Source organism: Taudactylus pleione, unplaced genomic scaffold, assembly GCF_031769625.1.
Source record: "Taudactylus pleione unplaced genomic scaffold, aTauple2 ptg000486l, whole genome shotgun sequence".
NCBI classification, from domain to species: domain Eukaryota; kingdom Metazoa; phylum Chordata; class Amphibia; order Anura; family Myobatrachidae; genus Taudactylus; species Taudactylus pleione.
Genome location: NW_028284888.1, coordinates 1,750,029 through 1,769,765, shown reverse-complemented (window position 1 = coordinate 1,769,765; position 19,737 = coordinate 1,750,029). Strand labels below are relative to the sequence as shown.

At 47.0% G+C, this 19,737-nt stretch overlaps 1 protein-coding gene across 1 annotated transcript in view; it reads right to left on the bottom strand.

Moving 5' to 3' along the window:
• The window catches only part of LOC148502694 (disintegrin and metalloproteinase domain-containing protein 23-like), a gene marked incomplete at its 3' end in the record, with an annotated part of 152,838 nt that overhangs the window by 96,542 nt on the left and 36,559 nt on the right, over positions 1–19,737 (bottom strand). Inside the window, exon 3 of the mRNA XM_088449486.1 lies at positions 817–893. Coding sequence (XP_088305612.1) covers positions 817–893 — 77 coding nt within the window. The remainder of the gene's footprint in view (positions 1–816; positions 894–19,737) is intronic.

Below are 19,737 nucleotides of genomic sequence, written 5' to 3'. Positions count from 1 at the left end.
ACTACTACAGGGGCATTACCATATGGGCACTACTACAGGGGCATTACTATATGGGCACTACTACAGGGGCATTACCATATGGGCACTACTACAGGGGCATTACCATATGGGCACTACTACAGGGGCATTACCATATGGGCACTACTACAGGGGCATTACCATATGGGCACTACTACAGGGGCATTACCATATGGGCACTACTACAGGGGCATTACTATGGGGGCACTACTACAGGGACATTACTATATGGGCACTACTACAGGGACATAACTATATGGGCACTACTACAGGGGCATTACTATGGGGGCACTACTACAGGGACATAACTATATGGGCACTACTACAGGGGCATTACTATGGGGGCATTACCATATGGACACTACTACAGGGGCATTACTATATGGGCACTACATGGGTATTACATATGGGCACTACTACAGGGGCATTACTTTATGTGCACTACTATAGGGGTATAACCATATGGGCACTACTACAGGGGCATTACCTCAGGGGGCATTACTATAGGTGCACTGCTGAATGGGGCATTGCTGTAGGGGCAATGCTGCAGGGGGCATTACTATAGGGGAATTACCAGGGGGCGCCAAATTACGGTCCTGCCGCGGGTGAGAAAAATCCTAGTTTCGGCCCTGATGTTGGGTAAAAAGGAATGCCCTCTTAGATACGAGAGGTTACTAGGATTCTATTCACCTAATTACTGGGAAGTGTAACAATTGGTCCCATATTTTGGAGGACCCCAGCAAATGCCCCCGTAGCCGATTCATTATAAATGACCTTTACAAAGATATCACAACTTACTTGTTTAGTGAAAGGTCAAGGATAAACTTGGAACCGAAAGCCTCTATCTGGAAACTGACCTGGGCGAGATGCACAGCCTGCAGGCAGAAGAAGAGAAGATACAGGTAGTTTTATTTGCAGTCACCAAAAATAATTGCGCCAACAATTCCCTGGTCTCCAAGCAGTTTGGGCCATGATGTAGCTATGGAGTGAGACTGTCTATCGATGATAACAGGCCCTTCATCAGTATCAATTTTCTCTATTGCAGAATGACAAATGCAATAAATGAAAGAGATGGGCTGAGTACCTCCAAGGCAAATTATTTATATAGCCATCACCACGTCAGGGTCTGATTACACTCAGCGTACAGACTGGGCTCTGTATAGTACAACTGCAACCAGAATGGACTCGGCTTTGTATACTCTGCACCAGAATAAGCTCTACTTGGCGGAGCCTTATTTAGTTGCCAGCAGAACTGGCTCTTGCCTAGGGGTCCTCATGTCTATGAATGACTGTCTTGTTGTGTTCTATGAGCATTTCTGAAAGGTATTTAAGTGCTGCTACATTTTCCAGCGCACCAGACACATTACAGCGAAAGAGAGACTTAGATTATCATGATGTGACTCAGGTTGCGTAGTTCAAAGCATTAGATAGGTCAAAGCCAACGGTTGTTCAGAAGATGCTCTCAAGTTCTCTGCTGGTGGCCCAATGCCCGGAAAGCGAGATCATTTATGTTGTACCAACAATGTTTCTGAATGACAAATAAATACGTTTTATCATCACACCTCATAAATTCAAAGTGTCAGTCATGGTGCAGCTGTGACCGGCGGTAGGCAATGAGGCCAAGGAGCCCACGGCACGGGCAAGACAAGATGGAAAGGGGGCAGGGTTGGACTGGCCCACAGGGGTACAGGGGAAATCCCCGGTGGGCCCCACTGCCTGTGGGCCCACCCATCTCTTATAGGTGTTTGGTTCCAGATCTCAAATTAGAGATTGTTACTCTATTAGACATTCAGTTACCTGGTGGAGCAGGACCATTTATCAGCACGGGGCTTGGTTCCCTTATATAGAAACTACACCAAGATTTGCCTAATGGTTAGCCAAGCATCTGTGGTGGCTGGCCACATCCCATCTGGTGGAAGACCACTCCCCTTAAGCTTGGGCCCCTACCACTGCATTCCACCAGTGGGCCCTTCATGTCCCAGTCCGACACTGAAAGGGGGCACCGCATCACTTTGCAAAAAATAATATTTATATATCCAGTATTACCTGGAGGAAGGCGCAGAATTAAAAAAATAAAACTGAAAGTACAAAATTACAATTGTGCAGTGAGGAGCTCATTCAGAGCCCCTCGCAAGCGGCCCGATGTTTGCGCACTGTGCATGCGCCGCGTCCGGTGTGTGCGAGCCCCGCTGAAGGACTGTAGTTCAGTCGCTACGGGGGTCGCAACAAGACGGGGCGGCTGTCGATGGTGACTGACAGCTCACCCCGTTTTGTGGGCGGGTAGGGGGGGGTGGCTGGACTAACGCAGGCGCTCCCTTAGGAACGCCTGGCGTTTGTTGGCCGGGCAAACTGACATCACTGCTGATGCCAGTAGTGGTCTTCCTGCTCTATTATCACGATGGTCTCCTGGCCGCTCGCACAAGCTGTGGGTGGTCTCCCACAGCTTTGCGAGCGGCCGGCAATTTTTTTTTTTTTTAAATAAAAACCGCCAACAGACCCAGCGAGCGGCCAGCTCCTTTATGTCTGGGCTACTGCAACACCCTAATAATAGGGACAGAAGGCAAAGACTGGCTGAGGACAAATGCTGAAGTCAGGCTGCTAGTAAATCTACTACAATCCTGTCTCATAACCCTGTGACCGGAGGCGCAGAGCAGCACTTCAGGGACTCTAAGGTTCATGGAAATTCCCTGATTCATAGTTCCATAGCACACACTCCACAGCCTCTCAGGGATGTCCTTATGTAGGGGTCGCACCCCTCCCCCCCCCAAACAGAAGCCCCTTAGCTTTCACAAGCACGATCCCCGGTATTCAGCGATTGTGATACAAACGCCAATCACGAGGAGCAGCAGGAAATTATATATTCATTATCTATGGTTCATTATTCTAGTTACATAGCCAAGCTGCAGGGTTACCACACCTATTATAATTATATGCTCCTTTGCGTCATAATAGGCAATGTGACCCCGATATAAGGACCCACACTGACGGACCCGCACCCACATTTCTCTAATTAATAAAAATTAAGAACTATGCAAACTATACTCTGGGGAATTTATCAAACGGTGATTTTTAAAAACCATCCACTTTTTGGAATTGTTTGGGGGGTTTTGCAGTCGCTGCAGAAAAATCCCTGCGAAACCCATGGTGTGTTAATGCGACCGCCCACCATCCTGTGTTGTTGTTTTTTTCATTTGCAAATACAACTGTCATCTTTCAAACACAGCCTGTGGCATGACAGTTAGGAGCTGAATGGCTGGCACTTTGTCTCCATCCAAGGCTTAGTAAGTAGACCCCCAAAAGAGAGGTGTTGTGCAGGCGAGGTAGCTGACGTTGTATTGGCTGGTCATCGCTAGGGTTTCTAAACGCCGCCCGCCATCATGATTGCATCTTAAGCAATCACATCATTGGGTGATATTCACTGACTACTCCTGGACTCCTGCGACCCTCAGCAAGACCCTAACCCCCCCCCCATTATCTGTCCCACCCAGTCAGTGGAGTCATTTTATTGTTTAGTGCTTATGCTATGGTAAGCCGCTGTGTATTATGCTCTGATACTCTGCATTGTTACTATGTTTACTCTGGGCCTGATTCAGAGCCGGACGCTCTGACAGAGCGCTCGCTCTGAATCAGGGCCGGCCTTCTGTTTTTTTAGAGCGGCCTCCTGGCCGCTCACATAGCTGTGGGTGACCACCCACAGCTATAGCGAGCGGCCAGGAAGATGGTCGCAATGGTCAAGACCATCGGGCTTGCAACGAGACCCTTGTGGTAGGGTCTCGTTGCCGCAAGCCCTAGAGTGCTTTCGGCTTTAACAGACCCGAAAGCACTCCCACAGACATCACTTGTGATGTCAGTGGGGCCGGCCCCAGACGGTAGGCGTTCCCATGGGAACGCCTCCGTCTGGGCAGCCACCCCCCCGGCCCACCCACCAAAGGGGGCGTGCTGTCACTCAACATCGACAGCACGCCCCCTTTGGTACGAGACCTGGAGCGACGGTTTGCCAGTCGCTATCCGGGTCTCGCGCATGCGCACGACAGAGCCGGCTCCGTCGTGCGCATGCGCACTGGGCCACCATCGACCCGCTTGCATAGTGCTCACGAGCGGGTCTGAATCAGGCCCTCTGTACGGTGCTGTGGAGCCTTAGAAATAAAAGTGAATAATGAGAATATATATGACTGGTGAGTGACCCACATAAGAGGTTACCAATGCACCTACACCCGCTCATATATTGGTTTAGTAGGAACTAATAATGGGCCTCATTCTGAGTCAGACGCAGCAGCGTCCTTGCGTCTTTTGCCGGTCAGAAGTCGGTGTGTTTATGGAAATGCTGCTACAAAGTCCTTCCCTGGTGTTTAGCCGTTTGTATGAATGTGCGAGGAGTGAGACGCCCCCACAGCCTGCATCCGATCGGGGCATCTTCAGACGGCAGGTGCAGATTTTCCAGCAAAGTATGGCCTCCTGTGTGAGCAATCAAGCACTTGTGAAAGCAAATAGCGACACTCCCACAACGCGCCCATATGACCTGCGACTGAATAGCCGCTTCCCGGTCACAGCCCAGGAACGCCCAATATATTTCCAAAGTATTTTTCCGTGCATGCGTCTGAAATCGCATCTGCGACGATGTACGAACACAACTGATAAATATACGCAGTGCGACAGCGGATGTGCGGTTTAAAAAAAAAAAAAAGCTCAACGCTGCACATCGGCACTTTAAGTCATAGCATACACTGCAGCCATCTCCTGCCCGTACAGAATCCAGATGCACCAAATCTATCCAGTATATGGGGGTGCAACCCACCGAGAACCCCTCAAATGCATTCTAAGGTTTATTTACCAAATAAGAAAAAAACGAAAGATTACATAAGAAAGGGTGTTTTAAACCTCTAGGATGGGGGCCGGCATGTATGCAAATAACTTGTGGGAGTTAGCCTATGGCAAGCAGGGGCGGGTTTGTAACAGGAACATTATATAAAGGGCTAGAAGTGTGGGCCAAAGCCTCTTTGTTCCAGATTCCCCACCCTCCCTCCCCTATAAATTTTACTATGTTGTGGGTTTGTTTTTTGGGTGGCGGGAAAGAACGGCAGGTCGCCAGTCCGGGTGCAATTATGATTTAAGGGCGCTCTCTTCGTTGACTGGTAGTTGGCTGTACCAACCTAACGGGGGGCAGTATCACCACCTAAACGGGTGGGAAGTCAAGACTAAGGGTGAGCGTTACCTTTTGTTGATGATAGGAGTTACATTGTTATGTGTATGCACTCTGGGCGATCTACGCCTGCTATGCCTTTTGTTGTTTGTGTGTGGGCATAGCAGATCTGGCTGATTTCTGGCCGTCCTTTCTTTGCCACCATACATCCTTAAATAAATAATAATTATTATTGCTCCAATAAATCGCCATCAAGTTATCTGCCAAATCCACGTCTCAGTGTCTTTATTCTATGTTAGTATGATAAGTGGTTTGCACGCATGACAACACCTCATCCGATAGAAGGTTTATTATATTTTCTCGTACAAATGACTAAGGGGTCTATTTACTAAGCAGTGTTAGGAGACAGAGTGAAAAGTGATAAGAAAGTGATAAGGTGCCAGCCAATCATCTCCCAACTGTCATCTCACAGGCTGTGTTTGGAAAATGACAGTTGGGAGCAGATTGGCTGGCACCTTATCACTTTCTTATCACGTTTCACTCTGTATCCTAACACTGCTTAGTGACTAGACCCCGAAAATGTTAATATATTTCCTTTGCAATTCCCTACAAATACGTCATTGGCCCAACCATGTACTCGAGTCAAAGTCCAGAAGCAAAAATCTCAGTTGTGGTGTACAGAGCGGAACATACTGGGGGCCAGATTCAGAGGGGGTGGAGTCACAGCGACAACTGCGTCTTTATGCAAATGCTGTGATTCTCAGCCTACTGAGACACCCCCTGGCAGAGGCAGTATTCCATCGCTGGATGTACTAAGACGCACCATTGTTGCACCATCAGTCACAACATAGTCTTTGGTTAGCCACACCCCTGTTACCGCCCAGAAACGCCCACCGAAACTGCATCTCTATGTGTGCAATTCTGATCTGCGTCTTAGAGCAGTTACCATTGGGATACATGCGCGGTGCGACTCTTACACATGCGCAGACTGGAAACATCGGCCACTTGCGTGCAGCATGAACATTACGCGCACCTCCGGATCCTGCCCCGAGGATGGAGTACGCAGATGCGGCCGCCTCTGAGTATTTATGCTAATGCCGCGACCGGTACTGTTCATACTGAGACACCGACTAGCAGCGGTGCTAATCCGTCTCAGTGCGTCTTTAATCTCCATCACTTGCAATGTTGAAGCTTGCACCAGCCCAATAACAGGTTACATTTCTCTGTCTGAACACGGTGTCCTGCTCCTACGTCTTTAGATACAGTTCCTGTCAGCGACACGTCAACATCTGGAAAGCCAGCGTCCTGTCACGTCCCGGAAATGCACAATGAACTCCACAGATCTTATTTATTATTTATTTATTTATTAACCTTTTCTTATATAGCACAGCATATTCGGTTGCGCTTGTAAACATTAATAGAACAAAACTGGGTAATAACAAATAGATATATAGGTAGGAAGGCCCTGCTCGCAAGCTTACAATCTATAGGGAAATAGGCATAGATACACAAGGATAGGTGCTATATATTGCAATTTGGTCCGGCCAGGATGAAGTTTCTTGGTGGGCTGCATGATCCATTTACACCGGAATGTCGGCCAAAAGTCATGAGGATGTGAGAGAAAGACGATGTGTGAGGTTGTGTGTGGACTGTGAAAGGGGATGTAATTACATATGGAGGCTATGAAGGTTATGTGGGCGGTTCTGGAATCTGATAAGCTTGCCTGAAGAGGTGAGTTTTCAGGGATCGCTTGAAGGATTGGAGACTAGAGGAAAGTTGTATTGTGCGTGGTAAGGCATTCCATAGAGTGGGTGCAGCCCGAAGAAAGTCCTATAACCGTGAATGGGAGCAGGTAATGCGTGGGGATGAGAGACGCAGATCTTGTGCTGAGCGGGGAGGTCGGGTTGGGAGATATTTTGAGATGAGTGAAGAGATGTATGTTGGTGTGGTTTGGTTAATGGCCTTATGTGTAAGTAAGAGTATTTTGTATTGAATACGGTAGAAAACCGGAAACCAATGGAGGGACTGACAGAGCGGGGCAGCAGACGATGAACGTTTGGCAAGGAAGATAAGCCTCGCAGCTTCATTCATAATGGATTGTAATGGTGATAGCTTGTTTTTGGGAAGACCAGTAAGGAGACTATTGCAATAGTCAAGGCGGGAAATAATAAGTGCATGGATTAGAGTTTTTGCAGTGTATTGTGTGAGATATGGTCGAATTTTGGATATGTTTTTTAGATGTATGTAACATGATTTTGAGACAGATTGAATATGGGGAACAAAGGACAGTTCAGAGTCAAGGATGACACCAAGGCAGCGAGCTTGTGGGGCGGGGTGGATGGTCAAGGTATCAACAGTGATAAAGAGATCAGGTTGGTAACTGTTATTGGCTGGTGGAAATATAATTAATTCTGTTTTAGAAATATTAAGTTTCAGGTGGCGAGATGACATCCAAGATGAAATGGCAGAAATACATTCAGTGACACGGACCAATACAGATGGTGATAAATCTGGGGACGATAGGTAGATTTGAGTATCATCTGCATACAGATAGTACTGAAATCCAAAAGAGCGAATTAGTTTGCCAAGAGAGGTGGTATAGATTGAGAATAGCAAAGGACCTAAGACAGAGCCTTGCGGTACTCCAACTGATAGAGGTAGCGAAGAGGAGGCAGAATCGGAAAAACGAACAGTAAAAGAGCGATCAGATAGGTAGGAAGAGAACCAAGAAAGAGCTGTGTCCTTAAGACCTAGGGACTGTAGTGTTTGTACGAGAAGAGAGTGGTCAACAGTGTCAAAAGCAGCAGAGATCTTACCGTGTGGTAACCATCGGGGTGCCATTGTGTGCAGTTAGTGCACATCGCAGGCCCACTGTGCGTATGGTGTCCTGGGAGTTCAATAGTCAAAGTAATGCTGCCGGTCTGCAGGCGATTCCGGCATTGGAAGCTCACAATTCCAGTTGGGCAGATACAAAAAGTAACATATAGTAATGATAATCTACTTTGTCTTAAATCTAATACAAGAGTTAATACACAGCATAGTGCATACTTACTTACCTACTCTTTTGGAAGTTGCAGCAGGCTCAAGAATGTTCAGATAGCCCCCCACACCCCTTAAAGAGTGTCCACATCTCCCGCAATTACACCCACTTACTAGTGAAGTTGGCAGCATGAGGAGATAATAATTGCCGGGATCACAGCTCTCTATGGAGGGGGCAGGGGCTAATTAATGCCGGCATAGATGTGAAGAGTGGTGGGATGCATCGCGCCCCTGGTGGCAAATGATGGCGAGCAGTTCTCATGTGTTAGTGAGTCAGTGTAGGGATTGGCCGGAGGTGGAGACTATGATGTAGTTGGCTGGCGCTGACAAGTTATCGCATTATTTTGGAACAAACATTCCCTGAATTTAAATGAAATACAGTTTGGAGCATACTTGCCGACTTTCTGGCTGCTCCTTCCGGGAGGGAGCAGCCAGATCGGCAGGGCTGGGGGGCGTGGCCGGTACAAGGGGGCATGGCCGGGCAGGTGACTGGCATTTGTGGGCATGATGGGGGCGGGGCCACGCGATCGCATCATTTTGTCCTCGCCCCCACTACACAATGCCGATTATATACAGGTGTTGTGAAGCAGGGGGCTGGACCAAAATGACGCGATTCAGCGTGAATCACGTCACCGGCCCCCTCCACTACAGGGGTTTAACTGTTACTCGCGGGGTGGTCGGGGGGAATCGGCGCCCGCCAGGAGGCTGGTCTGCTTTTCCGGGGGGCCGGGAGCTGCATCCGATTTTCGGGAGGCTCCCGGACGATTCGGGGGAGTAGGCAAAACAGGTTGGGAGTAAAAAAAACAGCTGAGAGCAGAGTATGTATCAGAATTGAATATTTAGATCTGTAAGTTCTCCGTGTAATCTTGGAATATGTCCTCAGGTGACATTGGGGAAGGACGGTGAATGAGAAGCTTTGATTGGTGAAGTCTGTGTGGCTGAAGGTTAGAGGAGGCGGATTGTGTAGAGCTCGCAGGTGAAATCATGCATGGGTAACATATAGGGGACCTGGAGGTTACCATGGAATCAGACAATTCCCTAGAAATTATTTGTCAATTTAATTTATGCATATCATTTATTCTAATCTCTCTTTATCTTCCTCATAGACACTGAGGGGCCTATTTATCAACACTAAAATAACGGTTTTAAAGGACATTTTCCTCAATTACCATATTTTTAGTATTCATTAACACAGGAGATATCACTGATATCTCCTGGGTAAGTCTTCCTGCGTTAATTTCCACACTCCCCATATATTAGTACATTAGTATGGGGATGTAGAAACTAGACTATTCATCAGATTCCGAAAATTATGTATTTTCGGAATTTGATGGTGTTACTATACGCCACTCTCAGATGACGTTTAGCGAGTTATACTTACCTGCTGTCAGCTGGGCAGGTTCTCCTCCGGCTCCCTCCGTCACACCCTGGTCCCTCCTCCGGCTGCTGCTCTGAAATGTGTTCTCCCGGCAGAACACAGTAAAGTAAAAAAAAAAAAAAACAATAAAGTTTAAAAGAAAAAAAGAAAAGAAAAAAATCTTCAGCAAACCGGGCAGGAGGTCGAGGTCCGCGGCTACAGCCTGTCGGGGTCCAGACGGCCAGGTAGGTCGGGGAGGAAGGGGTTTTGGGGGAAACAGAATTACCGCAGCTGTAGGCAGTGCTGCACATGCGCTGCTTTTGTGAAGGTAACGACACTAGTTTAGTGTTGATGAATAGGCCCCTGATTAGTTAAATACAGAAGGACGTCTTAAATGTACAAATGTGTGTATATATATCTGCACATCAACATAACATACCACACACACACACACATATATACATATACAGTCAGGTCCATAAATATTGGGACATTGACAGAATTTTCATATTTTGGCCTCTAGTCACCACCACAATGGCTTTGAAATGAAACAAACAAGATGTGATTTACCTGCAGACTTTCAGATTTAATTTGAGGGTAATTACATCCAAATCAGGTGAACGGTGTAGGAATTACAACGGTTTCTATATGTGCCTCCCACTTTTTAAGGGGCCAAAAGTAATTGGACTATCAACTCAAAAGCTATTTCATGGACAGGTGTGGGCTATTCCATCGTTATTTCATTATCAATTAAGCAGGTAAAAGGTCTGGAGTTGATTCTAGGTGTGACATTTGCATTTGGAATCAGTTGCTGTCGACTCTCAATATGAGATCCAAAGAGCTGTCACTATCAGTGAAACCATCATTAGGCTGAAAACTCAAAACAAACCCATCAGAGAGACAGCAAAAACATTAGGTGTGGCCAAATCAACTGTTTGGAACATTCTTAAAAAGAAAGAGCGCACCAGAGAGCTCAACAACACCAAAAGACTCGGAAGACCACGGAAAACAACTGTGGTGGATGACAGAAGAATTATTTCCCTGGTGAAGAAAAACCCCTTCACAACAGTTGGCCAAATCAAGAACACTCTCCAGGAGGTAGGTGTATATGTGTCAAAGTCAACAATCAAGAGAAGACTTCACAAGAGTGAATATAGAGGGTTCACCACAAGATGTAAACCATTGGTGAGCCACAAAAACAGGAAGACCAGATTACAGTTTGCCAAACAACATCTAAAAAAGCCATTACAGTTCTGGAACAACATCCTATGGACAGATGAGACAAAGATCAACTTGTACCAGAGTGATGGGAAGAGAAGAGTATGGAGAAGGAAAGGAACTGCTCATGATCCAAAACATACCACCTCATCAGTGAAGCATGGTGGTGGTAGTGTCATGGTGTGGGCATGTATAGCTGCCAATGGAACTGGTTCCCTTGTATTTATTGATGATGTGACTGCTGACAAAAGCAGCAGAATGAATTCTGAAGTGTTTCGGGCAATAATATATGCTCATATTCAGTCAAATGCTTCAGAACTCATTGGACGGCGCTTCACAGTGCAGATAGACAATGACCCGGAGCATACTGCAAAAGCAACCAAAGAGTTTTTTAAGGCTAAATAGTGGAATGTTATGAAACGGCCAAGTCAATCCCCTGACCTGAATCCGATTGAGCATGCATTTCACTTGATGAAGACAAAACTGAAGGGAAAATGCCCAAAGAACAAGCAGGAACTGAAGACATTTGCAGTAGAGGCCTGGCAGAGCATCACCAGAGATGAAACCCAGCGTCTGGTGTTGTCTATGCTTTCCAGACTTCAGGCTGTAATTGCCTACAAAGGATTTGCAACAAAGTATTAAAAAGTGAAAGTTAGATATAGGATTGTTTAGTTTGTCCCATTACTTTTGGCCCCTTAAAAAGTGGGATGTACATATAGAAACCGTTGTAATTCCTACACCGTTGACCTGATTTGGATGTAGTTACCCTCAAATTAAATCTGAAAGTCTGCAGATAAAGCACATCTTGTTTGTTTCATTTCAAAGCCAATGTGGTGATGAATAGAGGCCAAAATATGAAAGTTCTGTCAATGTCCCAATATTTATGCACCTGACTGTAAATAGACTATATCCGGCACTCAGTGGTTCCAGGTAGATATACTCGACAGGTGCCCTCCGGAATAATCAGCATACAGCTGGCCTAATACACTAAGTAAAACGGCGGCACTCCGAACTTGAAAAAAGTGCAAAACTATTATATTAGTCACAGTTTGTACACTTTTTTCAAAGTACGGAGTGCCGCCGTTTTACTTTGGTGTATATATATATAATTTTTTTATGATTTTTTTTTTTTAAGGGGCCAGACAGAGTGCGCCCCAGATGTAACCTACAGAGCGCGCCCCAGATGTAACCTACGCAGCGCGCCCCAGATGTAACCGACGCAGCGCGCCCCAGATGTAACCGACGCAGCGTGCCCCAGATGTAACCGACGCAGCGCGCCCCAGATGGCTGCCTAGATGGTTATTTCTTAGCAGGATGAACCAACACATGGATCTATTCAGTCAGGGTGTATTATATTACTAATGTTACAGTCACCCGTATACATCATACCCAAACTGCATCACTGTATGCTGTATTTGCTACTCCCTGTTTTGAACCATGTACTTCCGCCCCACTGTATATTATACTTTTGTGCTATACCTCCACTGTATGATATACTGGTGTGCTATACCTCCACTGTATGATATACTGGTGTTCTATACCTCCACTGTATGCTATACTGGTGTGCTATACCTCCACTGTATGATATACTGGTGTTCTATACCTCCACTGTATGCTATACTGGTGTTCTATACCTCCACTGTATGCTATACTGGTGTGCTATACCTCCACTGTATGATATACTGGTGTTCTATACCTCCACTGTATGATATACTGGTGTGCTATACCTCCACTGTATGCTATACTGGTGTGCTATACCTCCACTGTATGCTATACTGGTGTGCTATACCTCCACTGTATGATATACTGGTGTGCTATACCTCCACTGTATGCTATACTGGTGTGCTATACCTCCACTGTATGCTATACTGGTGTGCTATACCTCCACTGTATGCTATACTGGTGTGCTATACCTCCTCTGTATGCTATACTGGTGTGCCCTTACCTCCACTGTATGCTATACTGGTGTGCCCTTACCTCCACTGTATGCGATACTGGTGTGCCCTTACCTCCACTGTATGCTATACTGGTGTGCTATACCTCCACTGTATGCTATACTGGTGTTCTATACCTCCACTGTATGCTATACTGGTGTTCTATACCTCCACTGTATGCTATACTGGTGTGCTGTACCTCCACTGTATGCTATACTGGTGTGCTATACCTCCACTGTATGCTATACTGGTGTGCTATACCTCCTCTGTATGATATACTGGTGTGCCCTTACCTCCACTGTATGATATACTGGTGTGCTATACCTCCACTGTATGCTATGCTGGTGTGCTATACCTCCACTGTATGCTATACTGGTGTGCTATACCTCCACTGTATGCTATACTGGTGTGCTATACCTCCACTGTATGCTATACTGGTGTGCTATACCTCCACTGTATGCTATACTGGTGTGCTATACCTCCACTGTATGCTATACCTCCACTGTATGCTATACTGGTGTGCTATACCTCCACTGTATGATATACTGGTGTGCCCTTACCTCCACTGTATGCTATACTGGTGTGCTATACCTCCAATGTATGCTATGCCGGTGTGCTATACCTCCAATGTATGCTATACTGGTGTGCTATACCTCCAATGTATGCTATACTGGTGTGCTATACCTCCAATGTATGCTATACTGGTGTGCTATACCTCCACTGTATGCTATACTGGTGTGCTATACCTCCACTGTATGCTATACTGGTATGATATACTGGTGTGCTATACCTCCTCTGTATGCTATACTGGTGTGCTATACCTCCTCTGTATGCTATACTGGTGTGCTATACCTCCACTGTATGATATACTGGTGTGCTATACCTCCACTGTATGCTATACTGGTGTGCTATACCTCCAATGTATGCTATACTGGTGTGCTAAACCTGGTGTGCTATACCTCCAATGTATGCTATACTGGTGTGCTATACCTCCAGTGTATGCTATACTGGTGTGCTATACCTCCAATGTATGCTATACTGGTGTGCTATACCTCCAATGTATGCTATACTGGTGTGCTATACCTCCAATGTATGCTATACTGGTGTGCTATACCTCCACTGTATGCTATACTGGTGTGCTGTACCTCCACTGTATGCTATACTGGTGTGCTGTACCTCCACTGTATGCTATACTGGTGTGCTGTACCTCCTCTGTATGCTATACTGGTGTGCTGTACCTCCACTGTATGCTATACTGGTGTGCTATACCTCCTCTGTATGCTATACTGGTGTGCTATACCTCCACTGTATGCTATACTGGTGTGCTATACCTCCACTGTATGCTATACTGGTGTGCTATACCTCCACTGTATGCTATACTGGTGTGCTATACCTCCACTGTATGCTATACTGGTGTGCTATACCTCCACTGTATGCTATACTGGTGTGCTATACCTCCAATGTATGCTATACTGGTGTGCTATACCTCCACTGTATGCTATACTGGTGTGCTATACCTCCACTGTATGATATACTGGTGTGCTATACCTCCACTGTATGATATACTGGTGTTCTATACCTCCACTGTATGATATACTGGTGTGCTATACCTCCACTGTATGCTATACTGGTGTGCTATACCTCCACTGTATGCTATACTGGTGTGCTATACCTCCAATGTATGCTATACTGGTGTGCTATACCTCCACTGTATGATATACTGGTGTGCTATACCTCCACTGTATGATATACTGGTGTTCTATACCTCCACTGTATGCTATACTGGTGTGCTATACCTCCACTGTATGATATACTGGTGTTCTATACCTCCACTGTATGCTATACTGGTGTTCTATACCTCCACTGTATGCTATACTGGTGTGCTATACCTCCACTGTATGATATACTGGTGTGCTATACCTCCACTGTATGATATACTGGTGTTCTATACCTCCACTGTATGATATACTGGTGTGCTATACCTCCACTGTATGATATACTGGTGTGCTATACCTCCACTGTATGCTATACTGGTGTGCTATACCTCCACTGTATGATATACTGGTGTGCTATACCTCCACTGTATGCTATACTGGTGTGCTATACCTCCACTGTATGCTATACTGGTGTGCTATACCTCCACTGTATGCTATACTGGTGTGCTATACCTCCTCTGTATGCTATACTGGTGTGCCCTTACCTCCACTGTATGCTATACTGGTGTGCCCTTACCTCCACTGTATGCGATACTGGTGTGCCCTTACCTCCACTGTATGCTATACTGGTGTGCTATACCTCCACTGTATGCTATACTGGTGTTCTATACCTCCACTGTATGCTATACTGGTGTTCTATACCTCCACTGTATGCTATACTGGTGTGCTGTACCTCCACTGTATGCTATACTGGTGTGCTATACCTCCACTGTATGCTATACTGGTGTGCTATACCTCCTCTGTATGATATACTGGTGTGCCCTTACCTCCACTGTATGATATACTGGTGTGCTATACCTCCACTGTATGCTATGCTGGTGTGCTATACCTCCACTGTATGCTATACTGGTGTGCTATACCTCCACTGTATGCTATACTGGTGTGCTATACCTCCACTGTATGCTATACTGGTGTGCTATACCTCCACTGTATGCTATACCTCCACTGTATGCTATACTGGTGTGCTATACCTCCACTGTATGATATACTGGTGTGCCCTTACCTCCACTGTATGCTATACTGGTGTGCTATACCTCCAATGTATGCTATGCCGGTGTGCTATACCTCCAATGTATGCTATACTGGTGTGCTATACCTCCAATGTATGCTATACTGGTGTGCTATACCTCCAATGTATGCTATACTGGTGTGCTATACCTCCACTGTATGCTATACTGGTGTGCTATACCTCCACTGTATGCTATACTGGTATGATATACTGGTGTGCTATACCTCCTCTGTATGCTATACTGGTGTGCTATACCTCCTCTGTATGCTATACTGGTGTGCTATACCTCCACTGTATGATATACTGGTGTGCTATACCTCCACTGTATGCTATACTGGTGTGCTATACCTCCAATGTATGCTATACTGGTGTGCTAAACCTGGTGTGCTATACCTCCAATGTATGCTATACTGGTGTGCTATACCTCCAGTGTATGCTATACTGGTGTGCTATACCTCCAATGTATGCTATACTGGTGTGCTATACCTCCAATGTATGCTATACTGGTGTGCTATACCTCCTCTGTATGCTATACTGGTGTGCTATACCTCCACTGTATGCTATACTGGTGTGCTGTACCTCCACTGTATGCTATACTGGTGTGCTGTACCTCCTCTGTATGCTATACTGGTGTGCTGTACCTCCTCTGTATGCTATACTGGTGTGCTGTACCTCCACTGTATGCTATACTGGTGTGCTATACCTCCTCTGTATGCTATACTGGTGTGCTATACCTCCACTGTATGCTATACTGGTGTGCTATACCTCCACTGTATGCTATACTGGTGTGCTATACCTCCACTGTATGATATACTGGTGTGCTATACCTCCACTGTATGCTATACTGGTGTGCTATACCTCCACTGTATGCTATACTGGTGTGCTATACCTCCAATGTATGCTATACTGGTGTGCTATACCTCCTCTGTATGATATACTGGTGTGCTATACCTCCACTGTATGCTATACTGGTGTGCTATACCTCCACTGTATGCTATACTGGTGTGCTATACCTCCACTGAAGTGCATCTACCATGAGTAGGATGTACTTCTCATGGTTCTACTCACACAGGGTATATCATACTGCCACACACGTCAATTTTCCCATATATGCCTTGGGTACTTGTACGGCTTATCTCCCATAGTGTAACCTTCGCAGTGCGCCCAACATGGCTGCTTCACCTGGTACACTCGTGGATGGGATGAAGAATACATGGACCTGACTATTATGGTGGGACCCTACCCGGGAAGCAATCGGGAAGCCAACTCCCTATATACCGGCAGCCGGCTTCCCAACTGTCTTATCCCGGCAAGGGTGAAATACCGGTAGTCTAGATGTAGACGCCCGCATTTCCCCGACGCCGGGAGACCGGCGCCCGGCATCACGATCGTAGTGATGCCGGGCGCTGCAAGCGGACAGCCGCGGGGGGGGGAGGGTTAAGTTTAGTGCTCCCGGAGGGGACTTAGGGTTAGGCACCCCCCCGGGAGGGTCAGCGTTAGGCTAGGGGGAGGGAAGGTTAGGGTTAGGCACACCCGGGGGGGACTTAGGGTTAGGCACACCCGGGGGGGATTTAGGGTTAGGCACCGTGGAAGGGGGTAGTTCGGGTTAGGCACTTGGGGGGGAAGTTATGGTTAGGCACCCCTAAGGAGGGTTAGGGTTAGGGGGGTTAGGTTAGGTTAGAAGATACTTACCTATCCACGATCGAGATTTCCAGCGCTGTCGGGCTTCCGCTGCGTCGCACTCTGCTCCTGTCGGGCGGCCATTTCATACCCATTCCCCCTACCCCTAGCGTTAGGACGCTGCAACCACCCATTTTGTGTCATCTCTTCTAGGCATAATCTATTCCACCCAGGGTAATCCTACGTAGTGCGCCCAAGATGGCTGCCTCATATGGTACCTTTTGTTGGTGAAATATATAACCCGTGGAAGTTATTTTACAAAATGTCTGCACCAACCCTGCAATATGATTATTGTGCTCTTTAGGTTCTGGTTGTTTTTAATTATCTCCGTGTGGTTTTCCATTTTCTACAATACCTAATCCTTGTACAATGTACCAGGTTTTCTGATGTCTGTAAAGCGACTGAGTCCTGCGAGAGAAAAGCGCTATATAAATACAATTATTATTAATTATTATTATTCTAATTACTTATTTACACACATTTTCTTGATTTCTTCTACATTTCTTTCCATTTCTAGAATTAATCTCTTAATCAGTGGTTTATCATTTCAGGATATTGTTTTACGTTTCCATTTGGTAGATGACTGGGAGGTGGTTTAGCAGATGGAAGGAGATGGCCCATCTTACGGGAGTGTCGCAGTCACGTCGGTGAAAGTGGTCGTGTAAACAGATGATCAACTGCTCCTATAGGAGATGGAGAACTGCAACTGTCATGGGGCAAGTTTCGATGGTGACGTCTAAAGCGCGCCAATTGGTGTTACAGCACCTACGGGCGACGACAGTGGGCGTCTCAGTCCTTGTACATTCAGACATCTAGATGTACACCAGGGAAGGTCTTTCCTAGCATAAACTCGCAGACAGGCGACCGCCATTAGACGCCGACGCTGCTGCATCCACCTCAGAACCAGCCCCGAAGTCTGAAGTCAATTGAACAATTTATGGAATTTATACAAATAAAGAAAATGAATAAACCTCACTTTACAGACTGGCGACACTTCTCATTTACACTGGCCGCAGCGCAGTAAGCGGGAAACACATCACAGCACGGTCATATAAGAAGCAGAAGTAATAGTCGCACTGCCGTAGCCCTGACACCTGTTACCAAGACGTCATCGTGTAAGACGTGTCTGTAACATGTAAGCTCATGTGAACATGCTGGAATTGCTAATCATGCTAGTAATGTCATCTGGAGAACCAGAGAAATTCTGACATCTAATCCAGTCTCAGAACAAACAGAAACATAAGGTGCGCAGAAGGGATAGAGCACTCGTTACACCCGGCCAGGCATGCACACCCCACAGAGAGCTACAGGGAGAGGACGGGGCGGATGCTGGGGGAAGAGCTCCGGCTGTAACATTATTTCTCCTGAGCTGCACTACAGTTACACCCGGCCAGCCATGCACACCCCACAGAGAGCTACAGGGAGAGGACGGGGCGGATGCTGGGGGGAGAGCTCAGGCTGCAGAGTTGGACTGGCCCACAGGGGTATAGGGGAAATCCCCGGTGGGCCTCACTGCCAGTGGGCCCACCCTCACTTCTAGGTGTCAAATTCCAGACTTCAAATTATAGATTTTTACTCTATTAGATGTCATTTACCTGGTGGAGAAGGAGCACTGATTAACATGGAGGCTTGGTTCCATTCTATAGAAACTACACCAAGATTGATTAGCCAAGTGTCTGTGGTGGCTTGCCACACCCTCTCTGGTGGATGACCTCACTGCTTAAGCATGAGCCCCTACCACTTAATTCCCCCTGTGGGCCCTTCATGCTCCAGTCCGACACTGTCAGGCTGTAACATTATTTCTCCTGAGCTGCACTACAGTTACACCCGGCCAGGCATGCACACCCCACATAGAGAGCTACAGGGAGAGGAAGGGGATGATGCTGGGGGGAGAGCTCCGGCTGTAACATTATGTCTCCTGAGCTGCACTACAGTTACACCCGGCCAGGCATGCACACCCCACAGAGAGAGCTACAGGGAGAGGACGGGGGATGATGCTGGGGGGAGAGCTCCGGCTGTAACATTATTTCTCCTGCGCTGCACTACAGTTACACCCGGCCAGGCATGCACACCCCACTGAGAGCTACAGGGAGAGGACGGGGCGGATGCTGTGGGGAGAGCTCCGGCTGTAACATTATTTCTCCTGAGCTGCACTACAGTTACACCCGGCCAGGCATGCACACCTCACATAGAGCTACAGGGAGAGGACGGGGCGGATGCTGGGGGGAGAGCTCCGGCTGTAACATTATTTCTCCTAAGCTGCACTACAGTTACACCCGGCCAGGCATGCACACCTCACATAGAGCTACAGGGAGAGGACGGGGCGGACGCTAGGGGGAGAGCTCCGGCTGTAGCATTATTTCTCCTGAGCTGCACTACAGTTACACCCGGCCAGGCATGTACACCCCACAGAGAGCTACAGGGAGAGGACAGGGAAGATGCTGGGGGGAGAGCTCAGGTTGTAACATTATTTCTCCTGAGCTGCACTACAGTTACACCCGGCCAGGCATGCACACCCCACATAGAGCTACAGGGAGAGGACGGGGATGATGCTGGGGGGAGAGCTCAGGCTGTAACATTATTTCTCCTGAGCTGCACTACAGTTACACCCGGCCAGGCATGCACAC